The sequence below is a fragment of the Dasypus novemcinctus genome, chromosome 8 (assembly GCF_030445035.2).
Source record: "Dasypus novemcinctus isolate mDasNov1 chromosome 8, mDasNov1.1.hap2, whole genome shotgun sequence".
Taxonomy (NCBI): domain Eukaryota; kingdom Metazoa; phylum Chordata; class Mammalia; order Cingulata; family Dasypodidae; genus Dasypus; species Dasypus novemcinctus.
Window position 1 is genome coordinate 123865713 of NC_080680.1, and position 21371 is coordinate 123887083.

General features: G+C 50.7%; 1 protein-coding gene across 2 annotated transcripts; it reads right to left on the minus strand.

Annotated features, from left to right (window-relative positions):
• Nucleotides 1-503: 503 nt before the first annotated feature.
• ANP32B (acidic nuclear phosphoprotein 32 family member B) lies at nt 504-20916 on the minus strand. Of its 2 annotated transcripts, none has more exons than XM_004453968.4 (7): nt 20663-20916; nt 12779-12928; nt 9543-9665; nt 4728-4917; nt 2626-2750; nt 1834-1903; nt 504-962 (listed from the first exon to the last, which is right to left on the minus strand). In XM_004453968.4, the coding sequence occupies exons 1-7, from the start codon at nt 20714-20716 to the stop codon at nt 895-897; spliced, it is 780 nt and encodes a 259-aa protein (XP_004454025.1). In that variant the 5' UTR covers nt 20717-20916; the 3' UTR covers nt 504-894. The 2 variants fall into 2 exon arrangements, with proteins under 2 accessions (XP_004454025.1, XP_071073211.1); XM_071217110.1 differs by lacking the exon at nt 20663-20916 and adding an exon at nt 14550-14609.
• Nucleotides 20917-21371: the final 455 nt, after the last annotated feature.

Genomic DNA, 21371 nt, shown 5'->3' on the forward strand with positions numbered 1-21371 from the left:
ATTCTGCAGCCTGGGAAGTAACCCAAAGGTCCACACAAGGTCACACAGGAAGTCAGAGCAAGGAGCTGAATTCAGCTCTCAGGAGGCCAGGGACAAGGCCATTTCCTTTCCCTCTTATTTGAACCTAACATTAATTTACTGGCTTTCAGGAGCTTCAGAACACTAAATTTCAAGGAATATTTTCAAAAGCCCACCTCGTTTACTCCTGCAGTCAGTCTTCAAGAGTGAGGACTGGACGTAAATGCTCTGGGGTCCTGTACCCACATGCATTTCCCCTTTTACTGCTCCAACAGAAGCCCCAGGGGGCCAGTGCTTCAGTGTGCTGTGGCTTGAGCTTACAATCAGAGTCTAATTTAAAAATGTAAGCATACAACTAGATTTACCAAAGAGTAATGTGTTTATTTCTTAAAAAATACTTTTTGGCAGTTGTCACATAAAATGTCCTGATGTAAAAAAAAAAAAAAAAAAAAAAAAAAAAGCAAAGAGCAAAGAAAAGCATGGAAAACAGACCCAAAATGTTAAGATTTTATTTACAAAGCTTCTTTTGTTGTACAGAAAGTAAAAATGCTGTTACAACCTCAGTGTAGCTGGTAGCCATGGGTGGTTAGGAATCACCGGCACAGCTAGCCATGCTACAGCAAGTCTTACACAAAAACCTAACAACGCTTATAATTTTGTTGGGGTGAGGTCCCCCAGCTTGGTGGTAGATTTCCCAGAGGGACTAAATGGAGGAAGGCGGAATGTCACAGGAACTATTCTTTGGCTCTTTGGGTGGGTGGGTTTCCTGGGGCTTGTATCACAGCTACCTTTTTTTTTTTTTTTAAACAGCTACCGAATCCAAAGGAGCAGTCCAACCAATACTGAACAGTTCTTTTTCACGGTTTATTTGGGGTCTTAATCATCTTCTCCTTCATCGTCTGTTTCTCTCTTCCTCTTTTCGCCCTTCCCACTTTCTTCCTCGTCTGTACAATTACAAAAATTCAGATTGAGACCATAACAAAGGCATTGCCCAAGTTATTGCTAATGGAGGCTACAGCATGTAAGTTGGTCCAAGAACTTTTTTTGGTGGTTGGAGGATAAAAAGACATAAGCTTGATTGGATCAACAGGTTCCTAAGGGCGAGGCCTTCAGGAAAAGGCATGCACGGGGCCCACAGGACAAGGGCTGCTGCCAAAGCACAGCTGCGCCTTGCCTTGTACGGCCAAGTAAACCCAGTTTTAAGCTGCCCTCTCCCCCTAGTTTTTCTTATTGGCTCCTAAAGTTAAACAGCAGCAGTTACTAAAATGCACAGTAAGGATCTGAGCCGGCTCCTCTCTTTCTGAACCACACTCTCCTACAGGGGATTCTGGGTGAGCCACCTAACCTCTTGAAGCCAGGTCCTCATTTATTCAATGTGGGCAATGGCAGTGACTTTCAGGCTCTGGTGATTAAATAAAGTAACACACACAAAGCACTGAATCTGGGAAATGGCAAGGCTCGAAGTGTAGCAAATTAATATTAACCAAAAAGAATTTCTTTAGCACACTTTATGGAGCCTGACCAGCATGAGAATCTGAATTTCAATGAATATTAAATATATGAGAGACGTCCCAACAGTCCTGGTTAGGGTGTGGGATGGGATGACACGGATAGAACTGGAAAGGTGCTATTTATATACCCTGAGAAATGATGACCCAATTACTAAGCCTCCTTTATGAAGACTCCAAACACAGAAGTCTTCTGTCTGCTGGGTGGGGCCTGAAAACACAGCAGTGGGCTGTCCCAGGGCGCCGGACACCAGGGCCAAGGGCACCGGGTTCCCTCCTCAGGGGTTTCAAAGACTGTCAGACCCACCTTCATCCTCATCCTCATCGTCGTCGTCTTCTTCTTCATCAGCTTCTCCATCGTGTCCAAACTCCTCTTCCTAAAAAACAGTGAAGAGCACACCCATTATCAGATCGCGTCCACCAACTTCTAGTGCCAAGAAAGAGGTACTTTGCTAATAAAACAAATACTGCATCAGCGAAAATCTAAGGTTTGATCTACTTTGATGTCCTGAGATCTGGTGAACTTCATTTTTATAAATTTTTTAAAAATCACTTTTCACAAGTAAGCACCTTACTTGCCAGTCATGTTTAATTCACAGCAATTTATAATGGAGAACTCAAGAAAGGATTTTAAAATCTTGAATTTCAAAGCAGGTTGGACAAAGACTTCATTCTGTGTTCCCACTCTAACAGCCTCCCTGCTTCTTCACACAGGGCAGGAGGGCCTGTACTAATCAAGCTGCATGTAAACATCTCCTTCTCGTCAAAATAGAAGGGACAGACTCACCATCGAGTTCCAGCATTTCTACTTTCCTCTTCCTATTTACCATCAAACGCACTGCACTGCCTTCCTCCCAAAGCTAAAGCCCAAAATGTCCTGGCAGAGACACGTGCCACGTCTGCTCAGCACTGAGCTGGCATTCCACTGGTATCCGTGAGCAGGAGGCACGGGGTAAGTTCAGGCTCACAGTATCCGTCTGCTCCCAAGTACGCTCATCTCTCCAGAAGCCCGTTTGCTTTGGTCCTTTCTCAGACCCAGGCTTTCCATTTTAACAACCTATACGAGTGAAGAGTTGAGCTGGAAATATTTGACACTGACCTCCCCACTGACTTCATCTTCATCTTCCTCCCCTTCCACATCTTCATCTTCATCTTCATCCTCTTCATCATCAAACTCTTCATCTTCACCATCCTCGTCCTCTTCATCCTCCTCATCTTCTCCCTCTGAAGAGAGACCAAAAGGGAGTTCATGTAACACCCCTGATACTGCATGGGGACCCCTGTCCCAGTGTCGGGGTGCTGTGGGGGCGACAGACACAGCCACCCTCCTCCCACCCATCCAAGTGTCCCATAAAGCCTGAGGCCTAGTCCTGGTCTGTCTGTACTATCTCTGAGATTTGCTTCCAAGTAAAACAGGAGGAGGGACTTGGGTAGGGGTGCGCAGGTATAAAACAAGGTCAGCTAGGAGCGAACTGCTGAAGCCGGCAACGGGGACGCAGGGCGTCGTTTCACTTACTAACTCTGTCTTTGGTTACACCTGACATTTCCCACAGTGAAAAAGTTTTTAAAGGTACGCTCTTCCTTGGGGGTGATGGCACCGCGCAGAGCCAGCTGTGGACGCCCATCACCACCTCCAGGGAACTGTCCTTCCTTCTTCCGGGCCTGCCCCGGCCTCCGCACATGCCTTTCTTCCCTGCCTGGCTCCCTAAGCTGGGGTCTGCATCCCAGATAAACCCACTCCCCCAGCAGCCTTCCCAGACCCACCCAGACCCGCCAGCTCTCCCAGCCACTGGTGCTTCCCCACCACAGCACACCTTACTCCCTTGAAACGATGTGTGTGTATGACTATCAAACGTTTCTCTTCCTAGTGGCCAGCCACCCCCAAGAGGGAGCTTGCCTGTCTTCCAGCCACCATGTGCACAGGTCCAGGCACACAACAAGTGCTCAAACACCTGCTGCTGCACAGCCGACACCACCCACCAGCACTGTTCCCTGCCCCCCCGGCTTCTGCACACCACCACTCAGCCTGTTCATGGGGGGAGTCAGTGGGGGACGTACACACTTAGAACCAGGGGCGAAGCCCCTCTCTGTGCACCAACCATCTTACAGGCCCTATCTGCTGACCTCCGACCGCCTTACAGCCCACCTCATGCTGCCTGAGCACAATCTGCTGCCAAAAAAAATAGTAAAACTATGCCGTTAATCTTGCCCAAGCTGCCTGGCAGTAGTCTCTCACTTCCTCCCACTCTTCTTGACCATTTCTGTCTTATGTGTGTTTTTTTTTTAAAGGTACCATTAAAAATGATGCTCCAAATATACCAATACCACAAGCACCAACAATAGGCTTTCTGGGAGAACAAGTCCTCTGCATGCTGACCAATGGCTGTGAAAACCAGTCACTTAACTTCCTCTAATCCACTTGGAGGTGAGAAGCTTTTTATCCCAAAGTGAGCAAGTCAGGGTACAGGGAAAGCACAACCTCACCAGGAGGGATTATTTTGGGTAAAAGATAGGAAGATTCTGAAAGACGGCCAGAATGTAAAATCCTTGATCAAATGCTATACTGAAAACTCATTTTAATTCCATATTACGGTCAGAAGATTATCTCCCTTAATGAATGAAAAGTGGCCTCTAGCATACAGTACACTTCAGCATCACTACCTCCTTAAATTCCACCCGTACACCGGAAGTAGGAAAATGATGCTACTTATATTTGGCCATAACTAACACATCCCAAGTGCCGGGTCCCAGGAACACAGCTGAAAGGAGACAGCTGCACAGAGGGGAAGAGCCTGGGACCAGCAGAGGCAGGCGCTGCAGGGCAAGCGAGGCTCCTCCAGCAAGCCCAGGCACCCACCCTGGGTCGGCAGGAAACATTTCCAAGCAGCAGCGCTGGCAAAGCTGAACTCACAGGGCTGAGCAGGCAGTAACCCAGAGAGGGGATGCCAGCCTCAAACTTCTAGGCTCTGTATTCAGAAGATGCATTTTGCTGATGACACCTCTTAGATTTAAATCATTTTAAGGCTTTGGTGTTCTAAGAGCTCCTTAAAATCAAGGTAGAAATCCTAGCTCCAAGCTTAAGGGGATACCTACACGCACAAATGCAAACTTTCCCCCAATGCCAAGGACGTTCAGCCGCTCTGGCAGGGCCCCCTGGAAGCTCTGCCAAAGTCAGGCTCGCTGGACAGAGAGCCCACCCACCTTCGTCCTCCTCCTCCTCGTCCACACCGTCCACCTCGGCATCGGAGTCGGGGGCTTCCCGGTCCTCTCGGTCGTAGCCATCCAGGTAGGTCAGCTGGGGCAGGAGCCTGAAGACGCTCTCGCGGTAGTCGTTAAGGTTGGTGACCTCGCAGTTGAACAGATCCAGGCTCTTCAGACAATCCAACTTTTTCTGAAAAGGGTTAAAACACACCTCCTAAACCAAAGAACACAAGCAGCAAACCCCAGCCCCCTACCGAAGGGGTGAAACTCTAGGCTGTGTTCAACCAGCTGCCACCCACTGGGCCTTTAATGTGGGAACAGAGTTTTGGTCCTTTAGGACCTTTCTGTGAGGCCCTAATAGACCTATTAGATTTGAACTAGCTCCTTCCTTCCCGATCCTTCCAGAGAACTATGCCCTTTGCTAACAGCAGCAGCAACTAAAGAGGTAAGAATCTGAAATGTTAATAATTTTATTAAAACAATCTTTTCAAAGTATAAGTCAAATCAAACAGTTAGTTTAATGAATACAGTTCCAAGCTAAGTTTTAACATTTGAGCAACTGCGTGGCCTGCTGGGTTAGGCCTCATCTTCCGTGCTCTGGGGTGGTGGTATATGGGGAAAGAGGTTTTCATCGGTGCTTCATCCCAAGGCCCTTACAGATCCACTTAGGAACATAAATCGTGAAGCACAGAACACCAGGGGACAGAGCATAATAAAGTGCAAACGCAGGTATTTTCTGGAAAGACAATAGAGACTGGGGGGGGGGGGAGCTCAGAGCTTAAACTTCCGTAGGAGAAAGAAGCATTACATTACACTGTGCTCTTCCTTTTTAATGATTTTGGGAAAAGTGCCAAAGAACACTATGGCCAGACTCTGAGTTCGAACATAAAACTATTGCAATACTACCCGGTCTCTGAAATGCTGCAATACCTCACTAGTCCACAGAGCCCATGCAGCTCTTCCCCTGCCACCACCGCGGTGCACCAACGCTCCAATCCAGCCCTATTCCAGCTTGTGTCTGAGAGCAGTGAGGAGGGCAGGAGTCTGCAACAGAAGCGACCAGACCTCCGAGGCAGGAGGGAGCAGGTCTCTAAAACATGCGCAGACTGTGGAGCACCCCCAGTCCAGAGCTTCTTAGGGACAGTCAGCTTGGAGGCACCTGACTAAACACCTTCATAAAGGTAACTTAATGGCAGTTCTCCATCAAGAGAAAACCTTGGTATTCTCCAAGAAAATATAAAAATACATTTTAAGAGGAACTCTACCTTACGCAAGTTCTAAGAAATAGATTCTTATGCTTTATTGGGAAAGCTTGGCTATTCAGAACAACGCATTTTGCCAAACCTACTTGAATCTTCACAAGGCCTGGGGAGAAATGCAGACAAAACAAAACCCTATGTTCCGGACATAAAATATCAGAGTTTGACAAGCCAAGGCCCACTGGCCAATGCCTACCAGCCACCTGCTAGCCTATTTCGTAAGGTGAGTTTATGGGACATACCCCACAGCAGAGCTGAAGGCCTGGGACAGACTGTGCAGTCCACATGGCCTGCAGTACCTGCCACCCAGCCCTTTGAGAAGTGCTGCCTCTACTCATAAAGAAACTTTGTCTTCCTGCTTAAGGAAGAGGTCACCACACTTACTTGATTCTCACAAAGGCCACTTCTCCCAGGATACAAATGGACAAGGACCCAGCACCTGCGGATCAAATGACTGGCTTATGCCTGTCAGTCGGAGCTGTCCAGCCCTTCTGATCACAGAGCTGCTCTGGTACCACGTAACTGCTGCCCGGGCCCTGACCTCTAGAAATCCAGGTGTCACTTCTTGCCAAACAGGTCCCACCCAAGACCACCAGCTAGCATGCTGGGAATTCCTTTTCTGTCACAAAGCCTGACCGTGTACCTACTAAGACACAACCACAAATAAATGTAGAGTAACTTTCCAAAGTGGCTCAGCTCAGAAGTTCTTCACTTTGCAATGACTCTCCTGGAATGGATGCTTGAGAACGCACACAACCCACCACCTGCCTACTGCGTCACAGCACCTGCAGCACTTTCTTTGGCTCTGTCAAATACCTAGTATGCAGGGCTCAAGACTGTCCTGGCTCTGAAATTATACGCATCTCTCGGAAAATTTGGCTACTTCCTGACAGAAGACCCATTAACCAAATAATTTAGGTATGCCAAAGAGCATGCCAAAAAACAAAAACGAAAGTAAAATAGCAAATAAACAATAAACAAAAAAACCCCACAATAACCATAATACCTTAGGATCATTTAAAGTGATAAAACTGTTTTCAGGCCAAAAAGGCACAATACAATATACACAGAATATTCAGGATTCCAATGTAACATGTAAGTACTGTTTAAAATATACAACTCTATCATACCAGAAATCTGGCCTAAAACCAATAGGCTAGCCGTAATAAACATAAAACATTTTATTAACAATGATTTTGCTTGCCTTCTTGGAATTTAGAAGGGCTTTGGGGGATGGTTTGGCTGGCCCAGGTCTCTTAAAAAAGGTGTCCAGGCTGAATTGATGCCTTCTTTGTCTCTCGATTAAGGTCCCTGTAGCAAGCAGAGGCATTCACAGTCATTGCACTGACTTTAAGAACTGGGCTCAAAGCCGACAGTGCTCAACATGACGTGGTTAATGAGGATGAGGATGGCGCTGCTCTCCACTGAAGAACACTTTCACCCAACATGTCCCCGTCACCTTCTCCAACGGGTTTATGTGACTCTGAGTTAGACCCTCAGGAGCCTAAGAGGCGCCCCAGGAACCTGTGTGGCAAGCACAGCAGAGGGGCCAGAGCTCAGGGCTGCTGCTACTGCTGGCCAGCCGGGCGTGTGGCTCTAGACAAGGGACCCACGCTCTCCCAAGCCTCAGCTTCCTCTCTGTACAAGGACCGCGCTAATGTTTTGGGAACTACTAGTGATAATAAAGAACCCAGGGTCTGGGTACCAGTTCTCTCCAAATGGCCCACGGGACTGAGACTTTCACGAAGACCCCCGTACCTCACTGACCAGGCCAGGAGCACCCGTGCCAGCCACACCCACCATCACCTGCTACTGCTGTGCTAGGACACTGACGACAGAAGGAAACACAAAGAGGATGCAGGAGGCCGTGGGAATTAGGTACAAGCCAGAGCAGAGTGAGAGAGAACAGTCGAGTACTTCGCTTTAGAAAAAAGGGGCTCCTGGCTCACACACCCATTCGACAGGCCTGTCACAAGCAAATGAACAAACAGCAAGGGCTCAGCTGAAGCCCCCCAGAGAGTGGGCAGCTCTGAACCCAATGCTCCTGCTGGGATTCCCAGCTCAGGACAAGGTGGGGGTGGTGTGCACCCACAGGGAGAGCAGGCCCCAGGGCCATGGAGGGCCGTGGACTTGGGTCTGAGCCCCTGGCATCCATCCTGTGACCTCTAAATAGTCACCCCAATTTCCTCACTCTACCACGAGGACAGTCATCCTCAGGGCTCTGGGTCACACAGGAAAGCCACGGCAAAAGCCAGTATCTGCTTAAACACTGGTGTGTGGGGAAGGATACAACTAGTAAAGGTGAATGGCCTGAGTATCAGGGAACACTTTATTTATAACAGGGAAAAAAGGCAGATTTTGTGGAGTGAGGGTGAGGAAGAAACAGGTTCCCCACACTTAAGAGAAACAAGAGCACCCCAAAGAGCCCAACTTACTGAAACGTAAAAATTAAAGCCCCCCAATTCTGGCAGGAATCCTCTTCATGAAAGAAGCCACAATTTACCTCTATCTCCCCCTAAAATATCAACAGAGCACTCTGCAGATGGATCTGAAACCCCCCCGTGTTGATGCACGAGACAGCTGAGGATGCCGCACCCCTGGCTCTGCTCTTCTGGATGCCCAAGCAGCGACTCGCACCTGCACTGCCCTCTCCCTGTTCAGTCAAGTCACACTGAAATACGGACTTTTAGGCAAACCAGTAAAAAACGCAATGTACAAAGCAGCCACAGGCGTTCCTGGGCAATGAGAAACAAGTGTGATTTCCACCAGCCTCATGGAAACGGAACTCTGCTTCTACGCCAAACTCGTGAAACGCTGTTAGCTGGGGTGGTCACCCCACCACCTGAATCCCCGGGCTGCACAGTCCTGGAAGCTGTTTTCTGGCCACGGCAACTCGCACGTGGACTGGACCCGTTCGCCCAGCTTCCCGACTGACAACTCCAGGCAAGGAGCCTGAGGCAGTGATGCTCATCATCCCTGCTCCACAAATGACCAAGCTGAGGCCCAGGGGGAGTCAGCGATGTGGCCACGGCCACACAGCAAGTCTGCACCCCAAACGGGACTTCACCCACAGCTTCTATCGGCACGGGAGACCAGGAAGGACCATGCAGGTCCCCAGTCAGGCACAGGAGGATGAAGCAGAAGACCTAGGGCTGCCCGGGTCTGTGCCGTGGGCAGGACAGACACGCCTCCCCATGCCACAGCCTCTTCTGTACAAGCACAGAAGCAGAGTGGCATGGCCAGGCTGTGGAGGTTTTAAGGCTACAGTCAATGAGTTGAAAAAAGGACCCCCCCCCCCCCCAAAAGAGAGAAAGGTAAAGAAAAGAACCCTCTTCTGAAGAAAGTCACCTCATCAGGAAGGGAGAGCAAAGCTGCAGAAACACGTACAACCAGAGGCCACGGTCTTTAAAACTGGGTCCCTTGTATACAAGCACTGTTACAGTAGCAATAAAAAAATACATTTCTTGATTATTATTCCTGATAATTTTCCCCACTACATAGAAATGAAAATGAAAATGACCAATAAGTCTGGGTTCCCAAATTCTTGGTTACTTACCAAAGGTTCCAAGGTGCTGATATCTTTCAGTTTATTTCCACTTAAGTTTAGATGTGTGAGATTCGGAAGTTTTTCTGCTAACATGTCCAGACCTCCAAAGATTCTATTGTCACTGAGCTCAAGCTGCAAGAGAAACATATACACACACGCAAATGCACACAGAAAAGGGAACATGATGTTACAACAAACAGAAATACCTGTCCCGCTCAAACGATCCCTATTTTCTATTAGGGCATGTACGCTCATTTTGTTCAAGTAAAGCCAATCAAGTGGCTTACAGCAATTTTTGGGGGTGGGATGGGGAATAGAGACAGCATGAGGAACATTCTGTTTTCTGTTTACCAGCTAATACTAAGTTTGCTTTAGAACTGGCCTCTGTCAGCAGTGAGTACATTTTCTAACCTAAAAAAGTGGGGCAAAGCAAATTAGAATTCTTTGAGACCTGCCAGGAAGGGTAAACGGTGCACGTATTATAAGCAGCGCACTCGAAGTGCTAAGCAGCGCTCAGGGCCTGCTTGAAACCTAACCTGCCCTGGACAGAGCGGCCATGTCGTGGGTCCAAATCTAAACGCCAGCGAGGAATGTGGCTCTAAAGGCTGCAGGAGTGGGTCGAGCCCCAGGACGAGCCCTGAAGAGGCTCCGTGACCTCGGGAGCGGGAGGAGCTGGCAGCAGCCCTCTGCAGACCACTTCTTGAGTAAGCCTGGCAACAGCCCTCACGAGAACCTATTCCAATTTCTTAGCTGCAGCTCAAGTAGCAGAGATGAGCAGTGTGTGCCAAGGAAGGAGGGTGAAAGCCTGGCAGGACAGGTTCCCGCAGAGCACCTAAGCCAAGCCCTCCGATTTACAGGTGGGGGAACTGAGGTTACGCAGCTGGTTCCAATTCTCTATTTAAGTGCCAACAACAGTAACTCCCTGTGATCCTCATACAGCACAAGGGACAGTGCCGCTCTAAGACTAGAAATGCACCGGGCTCACTTGACCACACCGGCTGCCAGTAGGCAGCAGCACCCCCTTCACAGGCGAGGCCCTGATGCACCCAAGGCCACACCACAGCTATGGGGGTGGCCTGTGACGAGACTCCACACCCGCCCCATCTGCTGTAAACCTAGAAGAGCAGGGAACCCTCATGTGACAAGTCTTTGGTGTGGAAGGAAACGCACTACACGATGCGGAGTATTTTTTGTGATGTATATATCTTCAAAGAAATACAATTTACAAAAATGATGGGGCGGAGGGGTGGTGAGTGTGGTATAAGGGAACCTCTTATGTTTTTTAAATGTTAACATTCTTTGTGATTTATTAACTTGAATTTTAAAAAGTATAAAAAAAAAAGGATCTGTCGAATGAATGAGTTTTTTAAAACTCAAAGCAGCTGGTTGGGTGTTACTAATATTAAACGCTTCAGAAGAGGAAAACATAAAACATTTTTCCTTTTAATGGGCTAGTCCAGTCCATTATCTAGGCATGTCAAGATTTAAAATAGCCTAGAATCAACAAAGAGCCAAGTCAGCAAAACAAAAACCATCCACAAATGCACAGGCCTCTAGTGTCCCAGGACCGCAGCTCTAGAGGGCCGGCCTTGGTCTGAAACAGGACAGAGCCCACTTCTCTGCGGTGACTGGAATACCATGGCCAGGTCGCTCTCACTCTCTCCCCATGGATATCCTAGGCCACATGGACAAGGCAAGCCAACAAAGCATCTAGTAGCCCATTTTGAAATGTCATAAAAGTGGGTAAATTTAGGAAACCAGGGACATTTATACACCACATATATATTTTTCTGCAGCCTGTTTTTTTGGTTTAAAAAAATATGTGCTCTAGAATAGGAAGAAAATAAGGATCAGCTGTGAAAACATTCAACCTGCCTTTAGAGGGGGCTCATTGATCTCTCCACTCTTCCCTCATTAGACCTACAAGGTAACTGCTTCAAGTTTAAAAACTTGAGAAAGACTGGATAAAACCCACATGTGAACAGTCACTGGCAGGATGGCTTTCAGAGTAAGACCATAATTTAGGATGCCCCCATAATTTAGGGGGACCCCATAAATTATGAGACCCCATAATTTAGGATGCCAGAAGAACAGAACCAAACAAGAGAGAGTCCCACTTCCGGGAACTGCTCATATCAAGTCTGTGTAGCTGCTAAAAAGCCATCCTGTGTCTGGTTGGCTAAGCAGGTACGCCCTGGTCGGAAGGCAGGTCACCTGAAACTCACTGGGATGTCAGAGCATGAACTGAAAAAGCAAGGCAAGGGGAAAAAAGCATGTCTAGCTCAGGACTCAAGCAAGCTATAGCTATAGGAACAGCCTACCTGCCCTTTGCCTAGATTTGATTATTTGTGCCTTTATTTAGACTGAGGTTCAACTCAGCTTACCTAATAAAGAGAACATCGAGCATTACACAGTGGTGGATTCTGTAAAGTTACCTAACCAGACACCTTTCCCATGTAACAGAAAAGGGAGATATGGGTTCTAGTTCGGCTCTGATACCAACCACTTTTGTGTGTGGCTTTAAACCAACTCCTCTAACTTTCTAGGTCTGCGGCTATGCCCATAAAACAGGGATGGAATAGTTTCTCCCAGCTCTGACATTCTGGGGTTCAGTCACAGTTAAGTGTGCAGCAACAAGAGAATACTTGGGGGGGCAGGGTTTGAAAGCAAGTTGAAAATTGATTATAATTAGACCAGTGACGGAGCAGTTAACAGGCCATCAACTAGGATAGAGAAACTTAACAAATTCTTCTAACCATAATTTCAAACACCTTTTAAACTTTCTGGTCATTGGGAATTGCTCAAAAGGTTTGAATGATCCTAAGACTGTAAATCTGGAGCATCGTTACTTAAACTCACCCTTAATCAAGACATAAAACATGAAGAATGGAGGCACCTGTGATGCCGGAACGAGGTAACACTAAGAAACGAGCCTAGTTAACATTATAACAATTAATACAAATTATTCACAAAATAGTTAATCTTTATAACTACTATTTATTGAATACTCTGTGTGCATTGTTTTCAAAGATCACAGCAACTCTGCTAGGCAGGGGGCTATTACCAGTCTACAGATATTGAGCCTTGGAAAGATTAAGTAACCTGCACAAGATCACTCATCAAGGAAATGATAGAGCTGGAATTCAACCCCAGATCTGCTATACTAAGTGCTTCCTCACAGGTAAAACCATACATTTCCCCTTCTAAGGAGGGTTCTCTTTTACCATTAAAGAAAAAGCACTTACCTTTTTCAATTTAGGTAGTTTGGGGAGATTTGAAACTGAAATCAAGCCTACATTTATTAAACTGAGGAACTCTAAGTTCACAAATTCAGCTGTTAAGCCCTCAATTTTCCCATCATTTGATTTGCAATTGTCCAGAACAAGTTCTCGAACCTGTGTAAGACAAAGAAGAAAAAAGGACAAACTTTCATAAACAAATACATATATACATAAAACACAAACAGCAACCCCCAAACTCCCAGCTTAATTAAGTGTGCAGTGAAACACGGAAATACAGAGGCAGCGAATCCCAAGGCCCACATCACAGTTCTAATAAACGAAAACCGATTAAGCCTTTAGGAGCAACATCCTAATAGAAGTCAAGGTGGAATGTTCCTGCAGGTACACAGACTCTATTTTCTGGAGACAGAAGCTGCAGCTCTGATCAGAGTAAGGGAAGAAACCATGTCTCCCTAAGCCCTTCCGGAGTAGCCCCTAAGAAGAAGGCTCCATCCGAGAACCAATGCTGAGGGAAGATGCCCAGGAGCCCGCTGAGGCGATGGAGGGCAGTGTCATTTTTCCTGACAACATCTACTAGGAGACTCTGGCCAGAGGTTTCTGCACTGACACAATTCACCTGGTTTTACTAATGTTTACCGAATGATTTTCTGGCGACTGGGAAGGAATCCAGATGCAAAGGCCTTAACTGCAAAGGCCAGCATGGGTTTTACATGTGAGAAAGGCAGTCCTAGGGCAGGACTGTGAGGCATTAACTTAGGTTCCTTTTTTCAGGCTCTAAAATTGCCTCCTTTGGAGGTCCTGAAATTCAGAAATCAAGTTCACCCAAGGGATAGCTTTTTCTGAGTCAAAAGAGTTCTGTACCATTTGACATTCCCACCAGCAATGAATGAGTGTTCCTATTTCTCCACATCCTCGCCAACACTTGAAGTTATACACACACCATATTTTTAGGAAGTACTGGGGATTGAACCTGAGACACGGGAAGGAGGAGCTCGACCACGGCTACATCCACTCCCTCGTCATTTCATATATATGCATATATATATATATTTTAATATAGCCGTCCTAGTGGGTATGAAATGGTGTCTCATTGTGGTTTTACTTGCATTTCCCTGATTGTTAATGATATGGAGCGTCTTTTCACGTGCTTTTTGGCCATTTCTTTAAAAAAAAAAAAAATTCTGTGGCTTGTGAACACAGATAATTTTAACAAACACCCGATTGTGGAGGTTGTGTGACTAGCGAGCATGACCATTCTCATGGCCATTCTTGCTCTGCGGCTGACCTGAAACTTAAACATGCCTCCATTTGCTTAAAGTGATGCAAATTACAGCTCAACTGTCCTCAGAGGCGACCCGGCAGGGCACCTGCAGCATGTGCCGAAGGGAGGAGCTGCAGGTTCTGGAGAACGGCGCCCAAGCAGCAAGTCTGCACCTCCTGTATAGGACTCAGAAACGCTGCTCTGCACAGGAAGAGGATGAGCGAGTGCAAGCCCCAAGTGTGCTCTGCCGCCCTCCTCACGACTCCGTCTGCTTCCTCCTCCGATGCCCTGGTTGCAGGACACACGCGGCCTATATCTTTTACTTCTTCCGTTCCTTCCTGCCACTTTTCCCTACTGACAAGGAGTCAGCACAAGGCAACACCCAAGAGGTCAACCGCCATCGCCTGCCCACCTGCGGTCCCCCGCAATTCCACAACTAAAATGCTCCCGTTTGGCTGGGAGTCTGACCGCATCTGACGGACTTCAAGTTATGTCACACAAAATGTCACTCACTGGGAGCGGATGGGGTTCAAGCGATCGAGTGCCTCCCTCCCACATGAGAGGTCCCGGGTTCGGTTCCCAGTGCCTCCTAAAAAGACAGAAAGCACCCAACAAAGAGGGCAGACAATGACCGCAGACAACTAGGGGGGTGGGGGTGGGGTAAATAAAAATGAATCTTAAAACAACAACAACAAAAGGCAATTCACATGCCAAAAGCAAAGTAAGGAGGCACCAGAGAGTCTGTTTTGCCTTCCAGCTCACTGAGCAGAATCACCTGGACATTTCTCTCAACTGGTAAAATTCCACTTCACCAGTGTGATAGGGCAAAAACGACCACAGAACATTCACACATGTAAATTCTAACATGTTTGCTGAACCACGCAGTCACAGTGGGACTCAGGAAGAGAAAATTGAAGGAAAAAACCACCACCAACAAAAGACATTACAGCTTAGCTGCTAGGGACGGAAGAGGGTGGCTCTAGTGTGGAGAACTGAGGTGGAAATAAGGAAGCCCGGTTTTGCAGGGGGCTGAGGGCTCTCACGAGGTGTCCCTGGGGCGTCCGGGTGGAGTACCCACAGGCAGCTGGCTGTGGAATGGGGGAAAGGGACTCAGGGAGGGTTGCGGGGCAGAGGCAGCGCAGGAGCTGACCTCCCAGGCAGAGGACCAAGAGGCGACCCTGGGGATTCCTCCAAGGAGACTTGAGACCGGTCAGGGAGCAGCCGACATGAAGGCATTTGTTTCAAGCAGCCAGGAAGGCTAATAAATAAAAGGAGACATAAAACTTGCTGAAAAAAGGGTTGAAAAAATCAGACTATATCAGTAAGGGACTCATTTCCAGCACACACTTCGGAGCCAGAAAGGAAGAGAATGCACATGCTGCGCTAGCTTTTGCGTCCCGTGCCACAGGCGCACCTGCTATATCCACGCAGCTCTGGAGAACAGGACCTACCAGGGCATCGAGAGGCTCGGGGACGTCCACAAATTCCTGCTTAGAGCCCCAACAAGGTGAATATTCTCTATGAAAAAGAAAAAAAACAGCCACACGAGAGTGTAAGCTCACGATGGCAGGGTTGTGTCCACTATAAAAAGACCCAATTTGCTGAAGGAGGAAAAATGGCAGGTATTGCCTGGGAGGGGTCTAGGTCAGGAGTGTGGAGGAATGATAGGATGAAAGAGAGAAAACGTGCATGTGACAGGGAACCACTTTCTGACTATAAGCATAGTTTCGTCAATGCAAAGCACATTAACGTTTAAAAGAAAAAACAAGTCACCTGTTAACGTCACTGTCAAAATTTTGGTATATTTTAAATAGAGATGAGATAAAACTACTTAGCTTATTTTAAAACCACAGCACTTTTGGCTATTTTTAATAACTAAATTATGTGACAACAAAAAACTACAATCCTATTGTTTCTAGTTTTTCCTATTATAAATAATGCCACAATAATTTTATGTGACATTTCTTCTGTATTTAAGATTGTTTCTTCAGAATCTATTTCTAGATGAAATAAGTACCCAAGTCTTTATCGACTTTATTTAAAATGTCAACCCCTCTTTTAATACTTATTCCAAGCCTTTCCCAATGTATTCAATTTTAACTTTGTGAACTTCCTTGAAAATTCTAGGTATTCACATTTACCTTTTCATGTGGATATCTTCTATTGTTTTTACCTTGAGTAAGAGAAAAAGAAACACCCCAAAGAAACACCATCAAAGGACAAACAAGTTTAAAAAAAAGGCTCAACTATGGTGGGTAATGAAAATGCAAACTAAAAATGATGTATCAATCCACTCGAAGGGAAGGCGGCCAGGCCAGGGGTGGATGCAGGTGAGTTTCTAAGTGGGAGAGCAGGTTCAGGAAAGGCACACCTGAAGGCTGCAGCAGGGTTTACAGGGCAGGGAAGGCAAAAGACGTAAGGAAAAGTGCCCCCGTAACCCCACGGAGAGCTGAGAACAAGCAAGAGGAGGGGCCCCCGGGAGTGGCCTGCAGGGTGACCCCATCCATCAGGCACAGCAGGAGGCTCCCCCTGCCACGCAGCCTGAGTAACTCACAGGCCAGGCGTGGTGGAGAGAAAGCTCCTGCTCCAGGCCTCCTTCCGGGGGCAACGAAGAAGCGCCCCCAGAAACTGAATGTGGGGGGACTCAGGCTGCCCCTGCCCCTTGGAACATCACAGAGCGCTCAGGTGTGAAGAGGGCAGCTGGGTGGTGGGAGGGGGGAGGATGGGATCTCTAGTTTCTTCTTTTTGCTTATCTACAGCTACTATTTTTAGCTTACCTGTATCTACCAGTTTTTCTTCAATGAAGATGTAATACACAAGAAAAAAACTTAGTTGCTATGCAACCAATTAGAATATCCAACTGAGTTCAAAATTACATCACAGCAGAGATGATAATTGATGCCAAAAGTTGAAGGAAACAAGTCAAAGACTCAGCCTGAGGAAGATCTAACCCCTCACCCCACCCGGGCAATTGGGACAACAAGAAACACTACTCTTATCTTTACAATGAAATGGAGGAAAAGTCCCCGTCTAGCAGACAGCAGCTAGTGCTGCATCAGGGCACACGCGGTGAACCCCAGGAACTCCCGGCTTTCTACTGGAGTGAAAACCCCACAGCCAGGGTCAAGGCTAGCCCCTGTCCCCAGCCCCACCCAAGGCCTGGAATGACAGGGTGTCATGTTCCGGGTAGTGGAAGGATGAGAGCCTACATAAGGAAGAACAGGCTTTTTTCCTCCAACTTTTAGGAATGCAACTAAATTCCTTTATCTCTCACCACCACACACCACTGTCTCTCAACACCTCACAGTATTAGCAATTTCTGGGGTGTCCATGTATGGTCTAGCTTTGTGCGATAGTCTCAAAATAACTGACAACACGAATTGTTCATATAAAACATTTCCTATCCCTGCCTATAAAATGTTTTTTAAAAATGGTGACCACCATTCTTATAAAGATTATTTTAAAACGCCACCCTAGGCCAAATTCTCCACTATGATGATGGAAAACACCTCTGGTAGAATGAGATGTTTTGGACTTTAAAAAAACTGGACTACATATCTTTAGAGAAAGGAGTCCCGCTCTGGAAAAATAAGCCATGCTGATGTTTGTCAAAATAGAAGAATATTATTAGGTGACTGGAGCCTATTAATTTGGCCTTGTGTTCCTAAAAAGTACTCCGGCCAGAGAACACAAGTCAGGAGTGATGCAAGGGATTTCTTCAAAGCTGAAAGTAAAATAAAAATGGAAAAGGGAAGGGGGGAAAAAAACCCACCTGATCTAAAAAAAAATTTTTTTTTTACAGGAAAACCCTCACCCACCCTCCCTCCACAAACACTTAGATCTCACCTGACATTAAAACCAGTAAGGTTAGGCTCTCCATGCCTAGAGGAGCCCGCGCCAAATTTCAGTGCATATTTCTGTCCTTCTCTCCCATTTCTCAGCAAGTTCTGTTCTTTTCCCAAAAAATTTTTACTGGCCTAACTAAAAAAATTAAATTAAATTAAAAAAAAAACAACAAAAACCAAACCATTAGGGTTAATTATGCTGCACCCTGCAGCGCACCCAAGAGAACAGCAGTATAACAGCAGCGTAACAGCACAGTGGACCCGGGAAAGCTTTTCTGCCGTCCCCAAAGGACAAGCCTGGACCTAGCACGTGGCTCTGACTGAGGACAGGGTCTGAATCCTCAATCACAGGTTTTCACACAATGGTCTGGAAATAGACCCTATCAGGGAGTCCACACAGTCAAAATTACTCGTGCTTACTAAGGGCTGTTCCCCCCTCTTCTCTCATGCGAGGACAGTGGCGTTTTCCAAAGGCTACTCGAGGGAGTAACAGAATGTGCTAGGTATTCCTGTTTTTTTAAACTCCTAGTTTCAAATACAGACTATATCAACAGATACAACCCACACAAACAAAAGCTCGTTAGGACTCTCAGTAAGTTTTAAGAGTGGAAGGGCTCCTCCAGAGATGGAAAAGCTAAAAAACCTCTGCCCACAATGTGACAGACTTGAGGTGGTCGGGGGAGACCCTCCCACAGGCGGGAGGAGCCATCTTGGACCCGTTCAGATAGTTCAAGGATGATGCCTTTGTCCCAAACACTTTCTCACTTGGCTTTCAAAACGGCCCAGCAAAACTACACCTTTGCCCGAAAACTCAATCTTAGGTCAAAACTCTCGGCTCCTAACTCACCTCCCACGGCTCAGGCCTCCTGGTCCCAGTCCCTAGGGACACCTCCCTCGGTCCCCGCAATGCTGGTGGCCCCCGTCGTGAGCCGGCGGCCTGTGGGGCCCTGCCCACGGGGAGCGCGGGGGTCCTTCCGTAAGCCAGCGGGTTTCCCACGCCACTCGGCCACGTGTGGTTTCTGAGCACTTGAGCTGTGGCTCATGCCACCGACAGATTTAGTTCGACTTCATTTTAACTAAGTGAAATAGCCACATGGGCTCCGGCCCGCCTCCGGACAAGAGTCAGGCGAACAAGTAACCGCACCCCGGGCAGGCATGTTTTTAGCATGTGTTTCAAATATGAAAAAGCACCACACGGGGGACACCGGGCTGGCTGTATTTTCCTGAGGTCCCAACTCACTCTTCGCGAGCATTTTAGTAGTAAGGCGGTTTAGCCACCCTGAAATGGCCAAGAATTCAAATTCCGGGTTGAAAAGCACTCTGAAGGGCGGCCCTGGGGGAGATGGTGGGAAGGGGAGGCCGGAGCCACGTGGGCGCGGGACCCGCACACTTTCCTCAGGGCCACTCCGGCTTGAATTCTGGGGGCTCGAGAGCACGCGGCGACAACGCCCGCGTCTTCAGCCAACCAGCCCCGGGGACGCGCTTCAAGTTGGACGATCTAAAGATGCTCAGCACGCCAGCACGTGGCGACACAAAATGTCTGGCGGACGCCGTCGAGCCTCACCCTTCCAGGCCCGGGCCGCCCACCGAGACACTCACCGCCCCCCCCCCCCAAGTCCTGCGAACCCCGCGCCCCGCCTGGGGCGGCCTCAGGGACCAGGGGAGCGGGGCGGGCGCCCCCGGGAGGGGCCGGCCGAGTCCCACGAGTTCGCAACTCAGGGGCAAAGGAGGCGAAGCTGACAGAAGCTTCCCGGCCCGCAGGGCGACCCCCGCCCAAGGTCCCCGAGCCCCCCGTGCCGCGCCCAGGCCCGCCCGACGCCCCGCGCCCGGCCCGGGGCAGCGGCGGCGGCTGCGCGGCGTTGCCCTTTTAAGAAAGGGGGAGGCGGCGGCCGCGCGCCCGAGAGGCGATGAGTCGGCGGCGGCCACCGCGCGCGACTCCCGCCAGCGCGAGCCGAGCCGGGCCGGGCCGAGCCGGGGCCGCGACCCTGCGGGCGGGCAGGGCCGGGCGCCGCGCGCGGGACCCTCCCCCGGCGGAGGGAGGCGGCGCCGCCAACATGGCGCTGCCGGCCCCGCGACGCGCCCTCAGCGAGGGGCGGCCACCCGGGCAGGGGCCGCGGGCGCCGGCGGCGGCAGGGGGAGGCCGAGGGCACCGCGCGCCGCCGCCGCCGTCACCACGGCGGGCTCGGGGCGCCCGGGCGGGAGGGCGGCGCGCGGGCCGAGAAGGGGGCGCGCGCGCGCCAGCGGAGGCAAAGTTTTATTTTTAGGCTTGAAAAATGGCGGGAAGCGCGGCCTTTTTTCAAACTCGGCCGGGGAGGGGCGGTTGCGCCACCGCCGCCGCCCGCGCCGCCCCTCCCCCGCCCCGCGCGCGCCAGGCCGCGCCCGCCGCCGCCCGCGCCCGCCCCGGGCAAGGCCCCGCGCCCCCCGCCGGGCCCCCGCCGCCGCCCGGCCCGGCCCGGGGCGCGCAGGGGCCGGCGGGGGCGGCGGAGGGCCCGGCCGCGCCTCCCGGGAGGCGGCCAACATGGCTCCCGGCGTTACACAACCCCCGCCGCCCGCCCGCGCCCGCACCCGCGCGCCCTCCTCACGGCGCCCGCGGCGGGCGGGGAGCGCGGAGCCGGCGGCCGCCGCCGAGGAGCCGAGCCCCGCGCGCCCGCCCTGCCCGCCGGCGCCCGCCAGCTGCGCCCTCCCCGCGCCCGGCCTCCCCGCGCCCGGCCGCCCCGCGGGCCCGCAGGTGGCCTCCGTGACGCGCCGGGCCCCGGGCCGGGGGCGCCGGCGCCCGCTTACCGCCGCCGGGGTCCGGTTCCTCAGCTCCAGGTGGATCCTCCTCTTCATGTCCATGGCTCCCTCTTCCCCCCTCTTCAAACTTAACTTTCCGCGGCGGGGGCGGAGGGGGGAGAGGCGGCCCGGCCGGCGCGGCGGGGCCGTCGGGGCAGGGGCTGGCGGCGGCGGCGGCGCGGGGCCGAGCGGGGCGGCGGGCGGGCGAGCGGAGCCCCCGGAGCCAAGTTACTCGCGGGCGCCGAGAGCGACCATGGAGGGAAAAGGGGCTGGAGCGCGGCGCGCCTCTCTCTACCGCCGCCCCCGGCCGCGGCCCGCACTGCGCTTAAGCCGGCGACGCGGCGCGGCGGCAGCGGCTCGGCGGCGCGGGCCCACGCGGCGCTGCGCGCTCGGCGGCGGTACCAGGGACGGGGCGGGGGGACGCGGGGCGGGGCGGGGACGCCGCCGCTGCCTCCGCCCCGGGCCGGCACGTGGGCAGGCGGCGCGCCGGGGCTGGCGGGCGCGGGGGGCGCGCAGGCGGGAGCCCTGGCCGGCACCCCGCGTGGCGGGGCTTGGACTGTGCTCCCGCCCCCCCGAGCCCGGGCGCTGGCAGGGGTGCGGCGCGGGAATCCGGGCCCGGGCGGGATCCGAGTGGCACCGCGTGGCCCCGGCCGGGGACAAGGGCGGCCCAAGCCGCCGGGGGCCCCGGCGTCCCCGCGTTGGGGAGACTCTTCCCCGG